Source organism: Olea europaea, chromosome 10, assembly GCF_002742605.1.
Source record: "Olea europaea var. sylvestris chromosome 10, O_europaea_v1, whole genome shotgun sequence".
NCBI lineage: Eukaryota > Viridiplantae > Streptophyta > Magnoliopsida > Lamiales > Oleaceae > Olea > Olea europaea.
Window position 1 is genome coordinate 6,085,760 of NC_036246.1, and position 19,492 is coordinate 6,105,251.

Consider the following 19,492-nt stretch of genomic DNA (forward strand, 5'->3'; position numbering starts at 1 on the left):
AAGACTGTTTTCCTACATGGGGAATTGGAAGAGGATATTTACATGAGTCAGCCTCAAGGTTTTGAGGTGAAAGGTAAAACTAACTGTGTGTGTAAATTAGAAAGATCTCTGTATGGGCTTAAACAAAGCCCTAGACAGTGGTACATAAGGTTCGATACCTATGTACTGAAGATAGGTTTTAAAAGGAGTGAATATGATGCATGCATGTACTATAATGATAGTAAGGAGGGCTGTGAGGTCTACTTGTTGCTGTATGTAGATGACATACTTCTAGCAAGTTCAAGTAAGACTGAAATCACTAAGATGAAGAACCTTTTAAAATCAGAATTTGATATGAAAGATTTGGGGAGTGCTAAGAAGATTTTGGGGATGGTTATAAAGAGAGATAGGGCTGAAAATAGACTAGTCATTTCCCAAGAAGCCTATCTAAACAAAGTCATAACCAAATTTGGTATGAATGGATCAAAATCTGTGAACGTTCCCTTAGCAGCTCATATGAATCTTTCTGGTGCACAATCTCCTAAGACTGAGGAGGAATTTAGAGAAATGAGGAACATACCCTACGCTAATGCTATAGGTTCCGTCATGTTCTCTATGATAACAACCAGGCCTGACTTAGCCTATGCTATAAGTTTTTTCAGCAGATTTATGTCAAACCCAGGAAAGCCTCATTGGGCAGGTTTGAAATGGTTGTTAAGATACATTGTTGGTACATTAAATCTGGGTCTAGTGTATGAAAATAGATCTGAAAAACTTATTCTAAAGGGGTATGTAGACTCTGATTTTGCTGGTGACAAGGATAGCAGAAAGTCTACCACAGCGTACTTTTTTACACTAGGTGACAATTGTATAACATGGAAGTCACAGCTGCAGCCTTTAGTTACCTTGTTAAGTACTGAGGCAGAGTATGTTGCCATAATCGAGGCGGTTAAGGAATGTACTTGGTTAAAAGGAATTTTAAAAGAATTGAACTTCATGCATGATACACTTGTAATGTTTACTGATAGTCAAAGTGCTTTATTGCTTTGTAAGAATCTTGTTTATCATGAAAGAACTAAACATATTGAGGTGAAATATCATTTTATACGTGAGAAACTGTCTCAAGGTGAAGTTAATCTTGTTAAAATTCACACTGATAGGAATCCCTCTGATATGGGAACAAAAATTCGACCTGCAAGTAAATTTAGATTGTGCTTATCTTTATTACATATTGACACTGGTTAATTTTCTTGCAGGTGGTGGGCGATGATGATGAACAGTTCTTCCATGTGCAAATTCACAACCAAGAGAGAGTGTTATGAGAACCAAGGTGAAGAATGTGAGAATATGGTTCTCTTAACCTACTTTATTCAGTTTTTTGTGAACCATTGGATGAAGATCAATGATTGAGATTTAATCTTGTGGGAGAAGCTTTGACCAATTTTTCACCTAACATATTACTTACCCCACGTTTTGTGTAAGAGGGCAGTGTCTTCGGTTGGGTGGGGGTTATTTCAAAAGAGGCAGGCTGGTCATTTTCTCCGGTGTGGCTCGACAGAAACTCTCCTCCATTTTGTTGGTTCCTTAAGGTGGTCTCTTGGTTGGTGGTTTTTCAAGGGGTTCTTTGCCGGTTCTTTCTCTCTTTCTTTGGAAGGCGATTTGCATAGCATGGGGCTGTTTCTGAGCCTGTAAAATCTGCCATAAGAGTTGAAGAAGCTGCTGCAAGGAAGAAGAAGAAGCTGGACAGATTTCGGCCATATAAGTGATTGTATTCTTCCGGTTTTATATTTTCTTGTTTTTGCCTTGAATCTTGTTTGTTGATTGATGTTTTGGTTGATTGAACTCCTAGGATCCCCAACAATTTGAATAGATCAAATTGCGCACTCGTTAGATTTTGATAGGGAAAAAAAATTCTCCTACACATACATGATTAAATGGATTAAAATCAGTCCTCTATTTTCTCTGACAAAACGCCGTCAAGGAGTAAATTCGTGAAAAGAATGAAAGGATTATTTTGTAGCTAAATATTATTTTCTTATTCATTTTAAACTTGAGTAATTTTGCAATTTATAAATTGTTATGAATGCATGCATAATTTTATTGGTTTTTATTGCTTGCGGAATAATTTTTCTTTTCCATGAAAAAGCATCATACAAGAGAATAATCTATAAGTATATTCCTACTAAAAATATAAATTTTTGTGTAAAAAAGAAAAAGAAAAAAAAATCATATATGACACAGTGAGATGATAGGCTGGGTGTTAATCTATGGAGGGCTAGATGAATGAGAAAGAAAAAAAATTAATTGAAAAATAAAATAGTAATTGAATTTTTGGAGAATAGAAATAGTTAAAAAAAAAAAAATTGTTATGTAAAGTGTTGCATAATCAATACAAAGAGTATTATTTTTTATTTTGATATTTTTATTTATTTGATTATTTGTAATTTCTTTAGTATATAAGTATTTTATTGTTATCAAGTTGTACATGTAGTACGCAAAGAATAAAGTTTAAAAATACGATATGTCTAGTGTAAATACACCCTAATCATGGGATGCATTTTGCAATATTTTCTGTAATTTATTGCTTTGTTTTGTTTGGAAAAATACTAAAATTGGCTGTATAAATAAGTCGCATGTACCCCATTATTGTTTGGTTTGGTTTGGTTTGTTGTTTTATCGAGTCCCTGTTTGGAAACACACTAAAATTGGCTGTGTAATAACTCTTATCTCCCGACCTGATGGGGTAAATTATTGTCTGGTTTTGTTGTTTTATCAAGCCATTGTTTGGTTGGGATTAAAACTAGATTTTAGTAAATTAATGAAATATATAATTGTAAAGTTGTGGATCCCATAAAATATATAATTAAAATTAATTCTTGATTTTAACTTGAATTAAAATCTAAATTTTAATCCCTACAAATAGGGGCTAAGCTATTTTCACCTTTTGCAATCAGTAAAAAGTAAAATTAATTGAATGCGAGAAAAACGTAAACTATCCAAATATATTTGAGACGAAAAGTTATATAGCCTTTACATGGTACGGAATAAAATTCAAATTTTAATCTAATTATATTGTATGGACTAAAATTCAAATTTTAATCTAAGTGTTGACACATAAAAATTCAGCCCAAATCGAACGGCCAAGGAATGAAGCCCAATTGAAGGATCCCCAAATCAGATAGCCCAAAGAACGAAACCCACCAAACAATTCAAGATGAAGGCCCAAATAGGGAGGCCCAAGAATACGGTAACGCCATCGCCCAAGTTTGCAAGTCGTCCAGAATCTGAGCGAATGGAGTGCCATGCAGTCGCCCAGAGCTGTTACTTTATTCTTGCCCAAACCTTCAAATCGCCCAAAGTCTTAACAAACATAAAGCGTTGTGGTTATCAAGAAGTGCAGTTATTAAAACAGCCCTATCACGTTACACGATTCAAGGAATTCAATCGAAAACGGTTGAACGACGAAGAGTAATGGCAGCAGTTAAAAAAGGCAGTTTTCATGACAAGCTGGCCATTATGAGGAAAGTGGGCAGTTGCAGAACGATCAAGCAATTTTTAGGTGGTTGATCACAAAAAAGATCATCCATGGAGTATAAAAGAGAGAAAAGACATAGAGCAAAAGACTGAATCAAAAACTCTCGAGCAGAGAACATGTAATTTTAATTTCCTTAGTTTAGATTTAAACACTTTTTTCAGTAACTCGTGTGCTTGCGCCCCTTGGAGGCATTTTGTTTTGATTTTCAATTGTAAAGTCATCGCCAATAAAAGAACATCCCTTTTTGGGACTTTGTCTGAAGAGGTTTGTTCCTTACACAATCGTCTGATCCCTTTTAATTGTTAGTGACTAACCCGCGCGAAACAATTTGGCACGCCCAGTGGGACCGTGGTGTTTGGTGTTGAAAGTACAAAAGACGAAACAATATGCCTCAGAGATTCGATAAGGAAGCAGCAAGTCAAGGAGGAATCTAGTCTGTGATCGAGCGATATGAGGAGCAGCATGCCTCTCCACGAACAGATGGACAGAATCAGAACAGTAACAGTCGTTACGAACCAATGACGGAGTTGAGTCCTCGAACCATGCGTGCATTACTTGGAGAACTCACACAAGACGTTGTTGAACAGGTAAATCTTCGAAGTATTCATAATATAGAAAGATTTACCCAAAATGGGAATGCAAACTATGACAACATGGCCAAACAACTAAACACTTTGAACGAAACAATGAACAAGTTAGTAGGCCAAATATGTCAACCGGTTATACCTCTTGCAAATCACTTTCAAACTAGAACAATTGTGGGACATAATCCCTCAGTCCTAAATCCAAATCAAGGGGTAGAACCACTTTCTGGTCCCTCTACTTCAAACCAAAGGGGTACTGCAGTGCCAAATCAGAACAATGGTAGTGGTACGCCTAACTTGGGGGGTAATCCAAACATAAGAGATAATGTCCTAAATATGGACAGAATGCCCCACGTGTTATTGAGGGAATAGATGTTCAGGCTAATGGTAATGGCCCTAATCATGGTAACTTTGTTGCCAATCAAGTACCAAACATCAGTCCTCATGCAAATCAACCGGTTAACCAACATGTAGGAATTCCATATGATCCCAACGTCATGTTGAGGAATCAGATTATGAAAATCGTACAGGATCAGATGGCTTTTGGGGTACGCCCCGTCATTAGGCCGACATACACAAAGTCATATCCTGATTGGGTAGACCAAGCATATCCATGGCCTAGAGGGTACAAAGTGCCAGAATTCTCACTGTTTACCGATTTAGGAGAGGTGTCTACTCTAGAACACATAGGGCGATTCACATTGCAAAGTGATGATATAACCGATTACCATAAAATGAGGCTTTTCCCTAGTTCGTTAACAGGAGTAGCTTTCTCCTGGTTCATCAACTTGCCAGCGAACTCTGTTCAAACATGGCAACAATTGAAACAGTTATTTCACGCTCAGTTTTATAAAATTGAGTCTGAAGTCACTTTGGCTGATTTGGCGAATCTACGTCAAATGCCAAACGAATGGGCAGAAAGTTTTCTCCAAAGGTTTAAGACAGCAAGAAGCAAGTGTTTTGTACCTTTGCCCGAAAAAGAATTTGTCAAAATCGCTCAGGACTACTTGAGCTTTGATTTAAAAAAGAAATTCCAGGACAAGGAATTTCCTGACATTTTCCAGTTGAGTACGAATGTGATTAGGTATGAACGACTGATAAGAGAGGAAGAACAGATGAAAAATTCTAGTAAAGGAATTTATTACAAAGACCCAAATTTTGATGTTCATACCATCAGTGACAAGTCATACGACCAGGCAGAAATGTGTTTGGCCGAATTGGCCGAAGGAGATACGTATACTTGTCCCATAATGGCCAAGCCTAGACCATCGGGTAAAGATGAGCCTATAAAAGATGGAAACATAAAGGCTAGAACGTTCTCGTTTGATATAACTAAAGCTGACCTTATATTTGATAAATTATATAGGGATAAGCAGATAAAAGATGGAAACATAAAGGCTAGAACGTTCTCGTTTGATATAACTAAAGCTGACCTTATATTTGATAAATTATATAGGGATAAGCAGATAAAGTTGAGCGATAAGCACAAATTGTCAAACCCTGAACAAATTAAGGGTAAAAAATATTGTAAGTGGCATAATGCATGGTCACATTTGACTAACAATTGCTTGGTTTTTCGTCATGTATTACAGGATGCCATTGAATCAGGACGAATTACGTTCGACGATAAGAAGAAGATGGCAGTGGATGAAAATCCTTTTCCACAGCCACTTGGAGTGAACATGGTGACATCTGGATTCAAAAACAAGTTGCCAAAATTCAAGCTAGTCATAGATGATGGAGAAAAGGATCCTAGACCACATCCCAATGTCTTTGAACGAATCAAGGGAAAAGAACCAAAAAAGGACGAAGACGTCATGTGTGCAAGATGTAAAAGAGAAATGAATGGCAATACAGAGAAACCAGGGATATGGCAGCATCCCCATCGCCCTACCTTCTTCCCAAACACTCAGCCTGGTAGAGGGTGAGGTACATCATTCTATAGAGGACCGCCTTTTGAGAGGCAGTTCAGGCCAGTAGATAATGGAAGAACATTCAGGCTGCAACCTCGCCGGCCAAATGTATGGCATTCATTCCAGTATAATGCAAGAAGGGCAATGCCCTTCGATGAGATGACTAGAACCCAACAAAGGCATTTCCAACGAAACTATGGACGGATGATGAGGCAGCAACAGGGAGTGCCACATCCTAAAGCGCCTAAACTACTCAAGGTAGCCAATCAAAATGTTCTCAAAGATAGTGAAGAGATCGGTACAGATGAATCAATGAAGGAACTGCCAGAAACTTCTTCTGGGAGATAAAAGTTTGAGCGAGACAGAAGGGATGGAGAAGATCCAAATCAGCTCCTTACTATCCAATTCGGTACGTTGCCTCCTGTCGTGACCAATAATTACTTACTGGCCAATGAATTCAAGAATAAAGAAAAAGAAGAAGAGAGGGAGGACAACGAAGGAGAAGCTTGCGTGCTGGAATATGAAGAAGGCCAGACTTCTAGAAAGGCCTACAACAATGAAGAGGACGACGGGATGACAGACATTGAAGAAGAAATTGACCTAGAAGCAGAAGGAAGAAAGAGAGGAGTATCGCGCAATACTCTGTTGAAGCAACTACATCGAGAGGGAGTTCGCGAGGTGGACTTGTTGGGAAAACCATCTAGGCGTCCTTTCGATTTCTACGTACTGTACAGGACACCCAAATGGAAGAAGAGAGTGCCTCGCTCTGAAAAGTATGGGTCACCTCCAAGAATAATGCACCCTCCCACAGGTTGGGTAACTGATGAGGAAGTATTAGAAAAAAGTAAGAAGGAAGTTCAGGAGACAGAGGATCAGCGCAATATACTGCACGTCGACTTATCACAGGGGGATAATTCGACAGAAAACAAGTAGGAAATAGAAATAGAGACTGCCGAAAAGGTTATTTTTAAACGGCCAGCCATGAAATTGACTAAACACTTGAGGCCATTGTACGTTAAAGCTCTAGTTAACGGCATCCCAGTGGCAAAAGTGCTTGTCGACAATGGAGCAGCTATAAACACCATTCCATCTAGGATGATGAAGAAGTTCGCAAAGACAGAGGGTGACATGATTCCTACAGAAGTCATCCTCACGAGCTTCAATGGAGGAGCAACTTCAGCTAAGGGAGTTATGCCATTGGACATAACTATATGGACAACTACTAGGACCACTGTCTTCTTTGTAATAGATGACCCTACTAGTTACAATGTGCTATTTGGAAGAGATTGGATACATGGAAGTCGCTGTATACCCTCATCGCTCCATCAATGCCTGATCTTTTGGAATAACAAAGGCGAAGCAGAGGTGGTACAGGCCGATGATAGGCCTTTTGTCGTAGAAGCAAACTCGGTGGAAAAGTTCATGTACGAAGGAAACTATGGACCTGTCAGGGTAGTACAAGATGGGAAAGAAACTCAAGTTGTCACGCAAAGCGAAGAACCATTCTCAGTGGACGCACTCACTGAAATGTTCAAACAGATGAGGCCAAATATAGTGGCCCTGGAAGAGCCAGTAATTGGCAAAAGAATAATCAAGGAGTCTTGAATGGATTCTAAGTTACAAAAGCAAATGACCGACATTCAGGCCTTCAAAGCCAGACTAATGGCTTTCAATAAGGAATGCAATGACAAGGCGAAAGAAGAGACAGCCCTAAAAGCGCTGAAGGACAAATTGGCAGTATTCGAGTTAGAACAAAGCATTGGCCGAGAAGTCAACAAGGTGGACTGTTTAGAAGAGGAAGTACTTACAAGGAAACTGGACGACGAAGTGATGCGGATCGTCAAACCTGGATGCGCTCAAGCACAAGACCCTCTGATCAAAGTAAATATTGGCAATGAAGGAGAAGATCGTCCAACATTCATCAGCCAGATGCTCGATCAAGAGGTTAGTAATAAATTAATCGCTTTGCTAAAAGAGTACAAAGATTGTTTTGCTTGGGAATATAAACAAATGCCTGATTTAGATAGAGACTTGGTGGAACATAGGTTACCAACTAAGCCTAACTTTAAACCTCATAAGCAACCTCCTAGACGTTTTGCTCCCAATGTACTCCCTGAAATCAAGAAAGAGATAGAACGATTCTTGAAAGCAGGTTTTATTAGAACAGCCAGATATGTCGAATGGTTGTCCAATATCGTGCCAGTACTAAAAAAGAATGGTAAACTAAGGGTGTGTATAGACTTTAATTTAAACATAGCTACACCCAAAGATGAGTATCCAATGCCCACGGTGGATTCTTTAGTAGACTCGACTGCCGGACATGTCATGTATTCTTTCATGGATGGGTATTCAGGATACAATCAAATTTATATAGCTGAAGAAGACATACACAAAACTGCCTTTAGATTCCCTGGGTCTCTAGGATGTTTTGAATGGGTGGTTATGTCTTTCGACCTAAAAAATGCAGGGACAACTTATCAACAGGCAATGAATTTAATCTTTCATGATATGATAGGCAAGTTTGTTGAAGTGTATATAGATGACATAGTAGTCAAGTCCATTAAAGAAGAGGACCATTTCGAACAGTTAAGATGTTCGTTTGAGCGAATGAAGCAATATAAGCTAAAGTTGAATCCCTTGAAGTGTGCATTTGGTGTTAATGCAGGGAATTTTCTTGGTTTCTTAGTACACAAGAGAGGGATTGAACTTGATAAAAATAAAGCGAATGCCATTTTAGAGGCCAAACCACCTAGCAACAAAAAAGAATTGCAAAGGTTTCTAGGTCGAGTAAACTTTTTAAGACGCTTTATTTCTAACTGTATAGGGCGAACTAAAGTCTTTTCGCCGCTCTTAAAGTTGAAAAATCAGGACGAATTCATCTGGAAAGAAGAACATCAAAAGGCTTTCGAAAGCCTAAAAACATATTTATCAAGTTCACCAGTGTTGGTGTCACCAATCCAAGGACGGCCAATGAAAGTGTACGTATCGGCTGAAAAAGAATCAATAGCTGGAATGGTCGCACAGGAAGACCAATTTGGTGAAGAAAGGGCAATTTACTACTTAAGTAGATGGTTAACGAAATGTGAATGTAATTACTCTGCTATCGAAAAATTATGTCTTGCATTGTATTTCACATGTACAAAATTAAGGGCTTATTTACGGTCCGTAACCGTTTATTTAATTTCTAAAGTAAATTTAGTTAAGTATATGTTCTCGCGCCCAATTTTACACCAAAGGGTAAGCCTTTGGATACTAGCTTTATCAGAATTCGAAATACAATATATACCTCAAAAGGCAGTCAAAAATCAGGCTTTGGCTAATTTTCTAGCCGATCATCCATGCCTTGACATGCCTAAAGAAATTGAACTAAAAATCAATTCGTTCGAGTTAAAACCTTGGGTGTTGTATTTCGATGGGTCAAAAACCTCTAAAGGTGTAGGAGTAGGAGTAGTATTGATTAATCTTTTAAGGATTTGCTACAAGTTCGCATTCACTTTAGACAGAATGTGCACCAACAATCAGGCCGAATATGAAGCCTTAATTGTAGGCCTAGAACTAATGATAGATATGGGAGTAAGAAATGTGATTGTTAGGGGAGATTCTCAATTGGTAATCCACCAATTGATTGGTGGTTTTAAATGCCAAAGTGATTCCATTATAAGTCAATATGAGATCGCCCAAGAGTTGTTGGAAGAATTCGACCAAGTAGAACTTCAATGCGTTAATAGGATATATAATGACGTGACAAATGAGTTAGCCCAAATGGCCTCAGGATACTCAAAGGTTTTGAATTGGAAGTCTACTTGTGAATATGAAATCATATTGCCCGTGATTCAAAGAAGGGCGAGAAAGATTGAACTTCACTGCATACAAGATGGAGATGCAATGGATTGGAGAACAGAGATTAAAAGGTTCCTTAAGGAACCTAATGGAGGAATTAGTAGGAGAATGAAGCTGTATTTGCTAAACTATACACTAATAAATGAAGAGTTGTTTAAGAAACGCTCTGATGGTGTATTACTAAAGTGTGTAAGTTTGCAGGAAGCCAAGACGATCATGGCTGAAGTGCTCGAAGGGATAAGTGGAGCTCATCAAGCTGGCCAAAGGATGAGATGGTTAATTATTAGAAGTGGATATTTTTGGCCAAAGATGGGAGAATTATGCGTTCAGTATGCAAAGAGTTGTTTAGCATGCCAAAAGCATGGTCCAATACAAAGGGCTCTAGCGCGAAAGATGGCACCTATTATTAAACCTTGGCCGTTCAAGGGTTGGGCGATAAACTTGATAGGGAAGATTTATCCCCCATCGTCCAAGCAACATACTTTTGTTATAGTTGCAACCGACTATTTCACCAAATGGGTAGAGGCGGTACCTTTGAAAGAGATCACCCAGAAGAATGTTATAGAGTTTATCCGTGATCACATCATTTATAGGTTTGCAATTCCACAAACGTTGATGGTAGATCACGGAACACTTTTGAATGAGGATCAAGTGAACAAATTTTTGAGCGAGTTTGGGGTTAAATTAGTAAACTCCACACCATACTACGCTCAATCCAACGGACAAGCGGAGTCTTCTAATAAGATTCTAAAAAATATCATCAGAAAGATGATAGATGAAAATGCCAGAAATCGGCACGAATGTCTGAACAAGGCCTTATGGGCTTATAGAACATCACCTCGGTCAAGTACCAAAGTTACTCCTTTCCAACTTATTTATGGATAGGAGGCCGTTTTGCCTATGGAAATCAACGTGCAATCGATTATAGTGTGCTTGCAACATAAGTTGAATGATGATGAGTATGCCGAATCACTAGTTCAAAATTTATTGGGGTTAGACGAATTAAAATTGGACGTTTTAGATAGATTGCAAGTTCAAAAACAAAGAATGACTAAGTTTTATAATAAAAAAGTCATAGCCAAGCCGTTCAGCATGGGTGAACTAGTTTGGAAGATGATACTCCCTTTGGATAGCAAGGATCCAAAGTACGGGAAGTGGTCGCCCAATTGGGAAGGACCATACAAAATAAACAGTGTGTTGCCCAATGGAGTGTATCACTTGGAAGATTTAGATGGCACCAAGCACGTGAGATTCATTAACGGTAAATATTTGAAAAAATATGTTCCTTCTTTATGAGAATGTGAACAGATAAAAGCATAATCAAAATATGTTGAACGATTAAGGATAACAAGGTCAGAGCGAAATACGTTCAAATAAAGTCCTTTATTATCAAACGTTCATTACAAAGATGCGAAAATACAAATAATGGATGCTCTACAAACTACAATTAAAAGTAAGCTAATCTCCCGGTTGATCGCTGAGTAAGAGAGTGGACTAGCCTCACGCCACCTTCCTAAATGCATCGCTGCAATGGTGGGATCGCCGAGTAAGAGGGTGAACTGGCCTCACCACCTTCCTAAATGCATCGCTGCAATGACGGGCAAAAAGGCTGAGAAGCACTCTCAGCAAGCAAGGTGGCCCGCAAGCATCCCAAAAATTGCCTTCTATCATCAACTCCTTGTAAAGGACAAAGAGACGATGGGAAGAACTTCGATGGTAAAAACTTTGCTGCTGGCCAAAAAAATATTTCCTATACCTCCCACACCAAAGGTGACATCAAGGCAAATAGCAAAATGGGCGGACTAAACAATCCATTTTTATAGAAATACGAAGGTTTCGGATCGGATTGATTGTCAGAGTGCCAAACAATGGTAGCAAATTGGTTTCGAAGAAGAAAATGAAGGTGAAGATGGAAGATGAAAAGTGTGAAACATACATACATTTATAGGGGGGTGGAAATGAAGAGACAGAATATGAGCAGCCACATTCTGCCTAGTAAATGGAATTAAATAGCCCAAAGTCTTGGGAAAAGTGGTGGAAATATCAAAAGAAAATGGGCAAGATTTTTAGTACAAAGCAGTTAAATGCTTGAAGAATTGACAACTAAAAAACAAACGTCAAATAAATGCACAAGAAGTTAATATATATGTTCATTAATGATGAACAAAGTTACAAAGGGAAAATCAAATTACAAAAGAAAAAGGCATCATATGTCTTAATTACAGTCCACCCCACACTTAACGAATACGTTCCCTAAGTTTTTCCCAATCCTCATTCTGTCGAGAGGAAGTGATGTTCAATTCGGCCACGACATCATCATCAACTTCCAACTTCTTGTACTGTTCAACCAAGAACTTAGTTCGCTCAATTCCCTGGGAGGCATTGCGCTTTTTAGCAGCCATTCTCGCCTTGCAGTCGTCCATTTTGGCTTGAAGTTCCTTCATCTGAGCAGCCAAATTAACCATCAAAGAGTCTTCAATCATGATTTCGGAAGAGATTTCTTTCAACTCGTCCTCAGCCTTGTTGATTTCCAGACGCAAAGACTCTTTCTCAGATATGGCTCGAAGATATTGAGTACTTTTAGCCTTTAGTTCAGCATTCTTGGCCAGTAAAGAAAGGACCTCGGAGTGGATGACCTTCAACGTCGCTTTAAAATCGGCAGAAAGATTGAGCGACGGAAGTATAAGTGCTTGCTCCAACTTCGCATTCAAATGCTCAAGTTTATCCTTGTGTCTGGCAGCACTAGCCCTACCAATGTCCATATCTATGAAGGACACGTACTCAAATATCGACTGCTTGAGGAACTTCAAATCTTCCTCTGAAGAAGCAGCAGGACGGTCAGATGGAGCAGGGCGAGACATCTTGACTTGTCCCCAGGAAGCGAACAAGTTTTGGATAGAACGCACAATCTTGTCAGCATCCTACAAAGAAAATTGTCAATATTAAAGATTCTCACTACAACGAACAAGATAGAAATAAAAGTGAAGCAAAGATTACCTCATCAACAATCGTGGAAGATGGCATGTCCTCAGCCAAGTCTGCCACCAATGATTCCTCCATTCGTGAGGACTTCCCCTTGTCTGAGTGAGAAGATGTTGCCACAACGGGCAGACTCATAGGAGTATCTGCAAAACTCAAGAGCAACAAATCAGAAACCAATAGCACAAGCAAAGGTAAGGCATCAAAAAATTGAATTACCTTCTGCTTCGATGTTTGGGGGGTTGACGCCCTGGGAAGAAGGTGGCTCATCCATGGGTTGTGATGAGGATTCTGGGACTGAAGATGTCTCTTTAAGCGTAGTCCCCTCATCAACCGATTTGGATGAAGTAGCCTCAGCGGAGGATGATGGAACAGGAGCTGTCGATGCCAAAACTTTTGAAGGAGAGGCTAAACTTTTCTGAGAAATCCAAAAAATCATTAGCACACAGAAAAGTTTCAAGTATGGAAAAGTATGCTTGTGAGTAAACCAATTTAATTATCTTCCTCCTGACGATAAGAGGGGTATCATCATCATCATCCTCCAGAATGGGAGATGCTGAGGTTGGCCGTTTGCGGCTTGGGGCACTCTTGGCTGTAGTAGGCTTGGCAGGGAGAGAAGAAGATGGACGAGCAGACTGTTTAGCGCGACGAGGAGGAGAAGGACTCCGGATGGACAAAAGAGTGACTAAAACATGAGGAGGGGAAGAAATGCTCGGCTGGTCTAGTGAATGAAAGGCACGATTGGCATCAGCCGCAAATAACCTGCGCTTCACTGACGGCTAGAGCTGTTCAAAAAGAGGATGGACGGCGTGTCTAGAATTGAAGGGGGCCAATGAAAAATAGCTAGTTAAAAGAAGATTACGAGCATTTATAGCCTCTGCTTCCGCCTTATTAATAATATGAAAATGGTCAATTAAGTTCCTTGAATAGCAAGGAGGAACAGGCCAAGTTTGGCCGAAACCAAGCTGGCGAGCAAAAAATTGGGGAGCATAAATTTCTACCCCTGCCTTGGCATTGGTCCCAGTTAAAATATCATGAAATAGCTCCCTCCCGGTTAAAAACTGGATCCAAATGAGCAGGGAGGTGCTCGTGCTGTCTATAGTGGAGGTGGGATGTACATAGTCTGGAGTCAAAAAAGGAGGAAAAGGAAAAAAAGGAAGAGATTGAATCCAAAGAATAAAAGAATGAAAAAATGTCCCTTCTGGACATATTTACAGGAGCCAAGGGCTCCATGGCTAGCCCATAACAGCTAGCAGAAGAGCGAGAAATTGATGGAGCACCAAACAATGGAAAATAGGATCTCAACCACAGTTGAGTGAACCAAAGAGGTCCACTACCAGTGGGAGATGCACCATTCTTCAATTGAGTTTGAAGAGAGGCCATGCCTCTATAAAGGGCAGCCAAAAAGAAAGAACATAAATTCAAAGGCCTGCCACGCGCCAATTCATACGCTATGGAAAACTAGAAGAAAAGCCACTCGCTCAGTATGGGAAGGCTCAGCGCTTGAATGATTGTGACTCGGTATAGTTTCTACCAAACTTTGGGACGCCACCAGAAACCAAGATACCAGGAAAAATGGTATCGTCCAAAGGTGGTAGATTCACTAGGGCCCCAACATCCCTTAAAGTAATAGACATGGGGGGCCAAGAGGGAAAACAAAGGTATTATACTCAGAAGACCAAAAACTCAAAGCAATCGAAAAAAGTGCTGAATCAAAAGTAGGGGGGTGAATAGAGATTTCTAACAAATCAGAAATCTTAGCATTATCAAAAAGTGCCTTAGTAGGACCATGGCCCACAAGACGAGCATGCCACCTATGGAAAACTACATCAGATTTAGGCCAAGTGTGAATACCTCTTTCGCGAAGTGGCCCTAGCGACAGAGAGTTTAGAAATGGAGGGCCTTGAGTACAAGGAAACAGCTAACCCACCACCGCCTGTTCGACTATCTCTGCATTGTTGAAGAAAGGACCTAAGTAGAACTCATTGCGTTCGACATCGGCAGGCGCGAAAAAACTCAGAGTTATGTATGGATGACTTAGAAGGTTCTGAAAGTCATCAAAACTAAAGGAGTCGCCAGCTTGAGATTGTGAAGTAGCCATTTGAGATGGAACGAAGTTTTCCAGGGTTACGTAGCAGGGAAGCAAAAGATGAACAGTAAATCGTGGGAGAGACGCAAAAAATTTGAGGCGTGATTTAATGGTGCAGTGAAATGGCGTGTTTGGGGGTTATAAGGGTTTGCAAAACGATGCACCTTTTCAAGTTATGGACGGAAACAATGATTGAAATTCTTGGAAATCTCGAATGTTGCTGGAAACACAAAGTGAATATGGCAAAATTTAATAATTATTATTAATTCTGCCATATTGGAGGGTACTTGTTGACACATAAAAATTCAGCCCAAATCGAACGGCTCAAGGAATGAAGCCTAATTGAAGGATCCCCAAATCAGATAGCCCAAAGAACGAAGCCCAATCAAACAATTCAAGATAAAGGCCCAAATAGGGAGGCCCAAGAACGCGGTATCACCATCGCCCAAGTTTGTAAGTCGCCCAGAATCTGAGCGAATGGAGTGCCATGCAGTCGCCCAGAGCTGTTACTCTATTCTCGCCCAAACCTTCAAATCGCCCAAAGTCTTAACAAATATAAAGCGTTGTGGTTATCAAGAAGTGCAGTTATCAAAGCAGTTATTAAAGCAGCCCTATCACGTTCCACGATTCAAGGAATTCAATCGAAAACGGTTGAATGACGAAGAGTAATGGCAGCAATTAAAAAAGACAGTTTTCATAACAAGTTGGCCATTATGAGGAAAGTGGGCAGTTGCAGAACGATTAAGCAGTTTTTAGGCGGTTGATCACAAAAAAGATCATCCATGGACTATAAAAGAGAGAAAAGACATAGAGCAAAAGATCGAATCAAAAACTTTCGAACAGAGAACATGTAATTTTAATTTCCTTAGTTTAGATTTAAACACTTTTTTCAGTAACTCGTGTGCTTGCGCCCCTTGGAGGCATTTTGTTTTTGATTTCCAATTGTAAAGTCATCGCCAATAAAAGAACACCCCTTTTTGGGACTTTGTCTCAAGAGGTTTGTCCCTTACACAATCGTCTGATCCCTTTTAATTGTTAGCGACTAACCCGCGCGAAACACTAAGTAAAAGTCAACGATTAATTTTAATCACATAATTCATGGAATCCACACCATTCCTATTATAGATTGCATCAACTTTTATCAAATTTATTAAAGATGTGATGTTAATCACTTAATCCCACGGAATAGAGGCATAAAGGTAATTTTACATTTTTCAAGCATAGTCATGTACAGTCTATATATGATGTTATTAAAGAATAATGTTGTGTATACAACCTCGAATGTACACATAGTATATTCGAGGTATAGGGGTGAGCGGAGAAAATGAGCCAGTTTGTTAAATGACTGTAAAATTAATAACAGCTTATTCAAAATAAGTAATTAGCAACTCACTCCAAAAGAAAATGAAAAAGCACTGTGCAGCCAAGAAATGAGGGGGGGGAAACAACGTTGCAGACTTGCAGCTAGAATCTTAAAAAACGCGGAACCACACAAATTACATGCACGCTAGTTTACCGTAACAACTTGCATGAATTCGGCATCGTTTTCTATAGCTTTTAATGCGTCCGGGGTCAGTCGAATCTCAATGTCTACACTTCCTTCTTCTACACCAGGAAATATCGTCAATTTTCCGTCAAATTTGTTCGCAAATCCAGCTCTCACGGCCACGGGTTTTCCCCATCCAAAGTCATTTCCATACACGTTGAACCGTGGCGAGCTGCCAACTACAAATGTATTAGTCCTTGCACCCTTCATCAACAATCGAGGGCTTTTTATCCTATTTTCATAGTAATTCTTGGTTTCTTCAGGAGTTTGAGCAGCTATCATTTGATTCAGCTGCTGGGCAGCCCAACCGAGGCCATTTCTCAGTAACTCGTTTGGCGTCGCAGTGGCGGCACCTCCCTGAATAGCGTTCCCGAAATAACTTTCTGGCAATGGCGGACGGAGTCTATTTCTTGTTCCCACATATAATTTGAATGTAGTCTTTATGTTATCATCATTCGTATTACGGCAGCGTATCATGGATCTCCATACATGAGCTAGAAGTGCTAGTAGAGAAGATACACAACTGCATGTTTTTCCAATTTCATCATTGGCCTTGGATTTGACTTTAGCTATGTTTTCTTTACTAAAATTAAATACTCTTTCAAGCAGCGGAGGCTGACTTAAATCATTGAACACCTCTCTCTCGAGTGTAGGGATTTTAACAGGGCGATTAAGATGACCAGGAGCAAACCCACGAATTAGAGTGGGAAGTTTTGATGGATGATCATATCCCTGTGAGATTTCAGACCAAGAATTGAAGAAATGCCAAAATGAACTCCCATCAACTACACAGTGATTCATGGTGCAACCAATGAAATACCCATCTTCTAGCTCAGTTACTTGAACCCCAAGCAAAGGGTTGGCAGTTCCTTCACAGTCTAGAATCCCATTGAGTGGGAAAAAGGAATAGACAATCTCAGGCACGTATTTTTGCTTGAGAATATCATTCACAGTGAGGCCATGTACAATAGCATGAGTAAATTGGGCTCCAGCATTAGTACAATCAATGAAAAAGCACTGGGTTTCGTCCTCAAATTTCTCAATACCAAGGCGACCAGCAAGATGGGGAAAGAAATCTAGTGTGCGAGAAAGTGAGGTTTTAAGGTGATGGAGTAAATCTTTTTCTAGGTTTTCTGGTTTGCGGAAAAGAAGACCCTTTTGGTTGTAATCGAACAAAAGGAACAATAGATCCCACGGAGTTAACTCAATCCGAGTTCGTCCTACAACTGCAAATTCTGAAGCTCGAACTGTACACGTTGATATCTCTTCAAGTTTTGCCATATTTGTATTCTATTGGGTAAGTACTCCAATATGTATTTGAAATATCAAATGTGAACTGCCGAAGCAGAAACGGGAACGAATATATTTTTTCAAAGCTTTTGGCTTCTTTACCTCAATTATATGAAGAATATTGCGTAACATAAATAATATTAGTTTTTATTCTTAATTAATGTCACAAGCACCTTATGTGCATCTTCATGTTTTTTGTTTTTCTAAAGATTGGATTTCAATAAATCATCACGTCTAATATTCGATAGATTAAACGCACGTTTGAGAATTTTTTCTTTTTTCATTTTTCTTTTACCAATTTTGACCATTTTGAGATGACACCGTTCATGAGAGGATTGAGAAAATTGATAGTTGTTTGTTTTATTACACTGATTTTGGGTGATTAGTGTAATTTGGAGCTTAATCCATGTTTTTTGACCGTTCGTTAAATTTTATTTCAATCTTACCATATATAAAACAATTATTTAAAAATCACATTTTTTTTTTCAAAATTAACTTTTAAATGAAATATAATAATTAAAAATTTTATTTATAAGCAAAAAATTACTCATAAGATTAAATTTTAAATGTAAAAAATTATTTATAAGTACAAAATTAGCTTATAGCTTAAAATTTATTTATAATTATTTCTTATACCTTAAAATTTAATTATAAGTAAATATTTAAATTTTAAGCTAAATTAACTTATATGTAAAGAGTTACTTATAAATAAAATATCACTTATGAGTAAAAAAAATTCGTATGCGAAAATATAAATTTAAAATTTCACTAAGGGGGCATATACATAACTCTACTTAAAAAAATTAAAAATATTAGAGAATAAAATCTCAAGTATAGGTTGAACTATTTTAAATACTACAATTAAAAACCATTCAAAATTGGACCGTTCAAAAATGTTCAACACCGATACTTTAAAGATATCACATAGAGTGTGTTTGAAAATTACTTATACACAACTTCATTTACAAATAGGTAAAAATGAGTGCGAATAAAAGATTAATATTTGTGAATTTCTCAAAATATATAAATTAAAAGTTACTTGAGAATTTATAGGCATAAAGATCAGCCAAACATATGGACGCATATAAAATGGATGAACGTCATTCACGTGATAAGAGATTGAAGAAATGGAGAATCCAATCCATTATTATTTAATTATATTCTCTTTTCAAAAAGTTAAATTATTAGTTGTAATCAAACAAAATCTGGTATTAGCCGCTCATTTGGCTCTAAAATCTCCCCCGAAAAGCTTCTACTCGGTGACTCTAAATATACCGTCGACGGCACGCTCATCATTTTGCCCTAATGTTACTAAGTTGCTGTTCAATTGGTACCGATTAGCAGAGAGCTTAGGTGAAACACCGTCGAAATACTCAGTGTTTCAGTTCTGAGACGGTCAGGCACTTCTCGTTGATTCGTAATTGCTACCGCTTATCGTCTTTCACCACATCTACAGACAGCTTAGGTATATAAGTATGAAGTTCACGTTTCAATAAATGGGTTGAAATACCTTGTAGTGATATGAATTTCAAATCTGCAGATATGTGATTTTATCCAAAATAATTTGTTATATGATTTCCCAAATTTTACCTGTACAATGGAGATTATGTTTGGAGTACGAAAAATGAAACCTTGCAGTAGTCCCCCCATAGACAAAATTGTTTCTCTTTTAACGTGTCCTTCACTAGATAAGAACGGGACATTTTTGCCTGAGGAGGAGGGAGTGAAAGGCTCATT

General features: G+C 38.6%; 1 protein-coding gene across 1 annotated transcript; it reads right to left on the reverse strand.

Moving 5' to 3' along the window:
- Positions 1-16,321: 16,321 nt before the first annotated feature.
- LOC111402612 (uncharacterized acetyltransferase At3g50280-like) lies at positions 16,322-17,814 on the reverse strand. The gene has a single exon (XM_023030992.1). The coding sequence runs from the start codon at positions 17,744-17,746 to the stop codon at positions 16,427-16,429; it is 1,320 nt and encodes a 439-aa protein (XP_022886760.1). The 5' UTR covers positions 17,747-17,814; the 3' UTR covers positions 16,322-16,426.
- Between the last annotated feature and the right edge of the window lie 1,678 nt (positions 17,815-19,492).

What these genes read in the sequence shown, in the direction of transcription:
- LOC111402612 (XM_023030992.1), bottom strand. Translation starts at nt 17,746, where the DNA reads ATGGCAAAACTTGAAGAGATATCAACGTGTACAGTTCGAGCTTCAGAA.